This window comes from Propithecus coquereli, unplaced genomic scaffold (assembly GCF_000956105.1).
Source record: "Propithecus coquereli isolate 6110/MARCELLA unplaced genomic scaffold, Pcoq_1.0 Scaffold248, whole genome shotgun sequence".
Taxonomy (NCBI): Eukaryota; Metazoa; Chordata; class Mammalia; order Primates; family Indriidae; genus Propithecus; species Propithecus coquereli.
Window position 1 is genome coordinate 449182 of NW_012148041.1, and position 2952 is coordinate 452133.

At 44.4% G+C, this 2952-nt stretch overlaps 1 protein-coding gene across 1 annotated transcript; it reads right to left on the reverse strand.

Moving 5' to 3' along the window:
- Nucleotides 1-686: 686 nt before the first annotated feature.
- On the reverse strand, nt 687-2876 carry RPS10 (ribosomal protein S10). Its single transcript, XM_012646605.1, has 3 exons — nt 2726-2876; nt 2343-2514; nt 687-800 (listed from the first exon to the last, which is right to left on the reverse strand). Exons 1-3 carry the CDS (start codon nt 2873-2875, stop codon nt 715-717), a joined length of 408 nt encoding a protein of 135 aa, XP_012502059.1. The 5' UTR covers nt 2876; the 3' UTR covers nt 687-714.
- Nucleotides 2877-2952: the final 76 nt, after the last annotated feature.

The window sequence follows — 2952 nt, forward strand, 5'->3', positions numbered from 1 at the left end:
GTTTAGATAAGCCAGGTGCCCTCTCTGAGGGCCTTTACCTGGAATGTTCTTCCCCTAGCTAGCTACTGGCTGGCTCCCCTCACCTCCTAGAGGTATTTGCTTAAATCTCACCTCTTTAAGACTTTCTCTGAAAACTCACCTGAAAATTGCCAACACCCACCCCCCATACCAACCACATCAACTGACATATACTTATTCTTCCCACCACTAAAATGCAACTTCAATGAAAAGGGTCTTTGGTCTCTTATGTAAACTACTATCTCCCCAGCCCTAGAACAGTGCCTGGCATACACAAAGGCTTATCTTCTGAATAAACAAACATCTGCTACTCAAAAACAAGACTGTTTTGCACGGATTCTTGCAGCAGGAAAACAATGAAGGTAAGTTAAGTGAGCCCTGCCCTCAGAAAGCTTACAACACAGAACACAACCTGGAACAAGGAAAAGCATTTTGCTTTGCTGAAAAGTTGTCAGTTTCGCTCAGTTCAAGGTCTTCAACTAAGGTTTTCTGTGCCCATAACTCAAGAGGGTTTCCCTTCTAATTCCCATTTATTAAATGCCTACATAAGGAAAGGGAATCTGGCTGTTCTGATGATCTAGAGATTGAAACCAAGGATCTTTCCTGGTCACCTTGGCATCTTCAAGGGCTGAGCCTCAGCCAGGGCCAACACTGAGAATCCAGAGATTCTACCTCAACAGCCCTAATAAAGACCCATTACTCACGGGGCACAGCACTCCGCCTGTAGGTGTCTCTGTCAGCTTCCCCTCTTGTGAGTCTTGCAGGTCGCTCGCCTTCCAGACCTGTATAAATTAAACCACACTGTGAACCTAGGGCAATGTGGGAACTCTGTTCCCTTAAGGCCAGGAAAACTGGCAATACTCTCCTGTTCTCACTCAGCAACCACGTAGTTATGATGGGTTAATGGGGGCACGTGACTCCTTGTACGTAGAACTGTCAGCTACAGACTTCTATTTCCTCACAGAAACTTGTCATCATCATTGACAGCTTAGTTCCTCGAAAGCCTAGAAAACTCACAACTCAGTCAAAATGCCACATATTTGCAAAAAGATTGCCTTCTTCGATTTTGTTTTTCAACAAAAAGGCATTTTCCAATTTTTAGCAAATTTAGAAATCCAGCTGTTTCTACAAACATATGAATAGCCACAATTTAGAACACGACCCATCCAAGTGGAAAATTGAGTATGCAAATGGAAAGGAGGCATCTGAAGCTCAAAGCCCCAACTCTAATATTAAATATATAATCTAGAGGCCACCAAGAATCTTTTAGTTCCTCTTGGGATTTTCTGTAAACCTGTCAGGCTGTGGGATATACATTAAGTCACAGACCTCAAAAACTACTTGAAAAATTCTCATAAACACCAGAAGTAATAATTTAATCTAGTATCACCTGCACCCAATTACCTTGGAACTTACCTGGAGCTCATATAATTAGAATATGAACTTTAAAACAAAATGAAAAAAGCCTCATCATGTAGTGAGTGGTAAAAACAAATGCCAGGCCCAACTATGCTTATTAAATCAGAATCTGTAAGATACAGACAGACACTAGTATTTTTTTCTCCAGGTAATTTCAAGAGGCAGTAGAGAACGTTTGCTCCAGAGATACATAACTCTGTCTAACCACTAGAACCCCTTAGGAACTCTTCTAACAAACACAGATTCCTGAGCTCTACAAAGTCATTCTTTAGGGGAACCCAGTCTGACAGCTTTGTTTAGAAATCTCTGATCTCATCACCGCGGCCCCCAAACCCTCTGCAGCTCCTACAAAGTTCATCTGACAGGGAACCATAACCTCGTAACCGCAAGCCAATAGTGATCTCCACAGTCGGAAGGTAATTCCACACAAGGATGCATATCCTTTCACCCCATTAATTATACAAATATCAATTCTCCTCCATTCTACTTTTTATAATTTTGCCACTGTTGACAAGAAACGCTACAAAACTTTGTTGCTTTCACATGCTTTGCTTTGGACTTCTTGGGGATAAGTACCACCTCACTCTGCTGGAAAATAGTTACTCAATGTGCTAGCACATGTCTGGATATCTGCACAAGTACGGGGGAAGAAAGCCACAGGCTAATAGTCTATTCATGTTTAATACAATGTCATGGATGGCCGAAGACCTAAGCCCAGTTTTATTACAGGTCCCAAGCCACAGGACAAATGTTCCAGGTTTGGACCACAGTCCTGCATGCCGCAGTCCCTCTAAAGCTGACACCAATGTCATCAGGAACACTTCCATCCCTCACATAAAAGAAACTATCCCCTCCAAAGGGCTGCTTCCGAGCAGACTGGACTCCATTTTATTCGGGCACCATACCTTTCGGCCGAGGTCTGCCTGTCTCTGGGCGGCTGCGGCGCAAGGTGGCAGGCACAATCTCAGGGGGCAAGTGGAGATAATCACGGAGATACTGGATGCCCTCGTTGGTAAGGTACCAGTAGAAATGTCTCCAGGCAAACTGTTCCTTCACGTAGCCTCGTGACTTGAGAGACTGTAAGGCAGAAAATTCATCGTAAGTAGGAGCTTGGAGCTAGAAACGACATGCAAAGCTTCCTAAACAAGTTTCCAACATATCTCACTGCCCCTGAAGCAGCAAGCAGCACCAGCCGTCCTGACCTCTCCTTGCAATTTGCCTTAAACATTAATGGAAAACCCCTCCATCTCCATTCCAACCCAACGGTCTCCCCCTTTCACCCCTCTACCTGCATGGCCTTCATGACGTGAAGGTTGGGCACATTCTTGTCTGCCAATTCTGGGTGTTTAGGCATATGGACATCCTTCTTGGCCACCATCACTCCCTCCTTAAAAAGGAGCTCATAAATAGCAATCCGGTTCTTCTTGGGCATCAACATCTGCAAGAAGGAAGCGATCGTCAAGAGCACGTAGGAGCAATGGGGCCAGGGGCCAGTAATCAAGTGCACGACTTGAA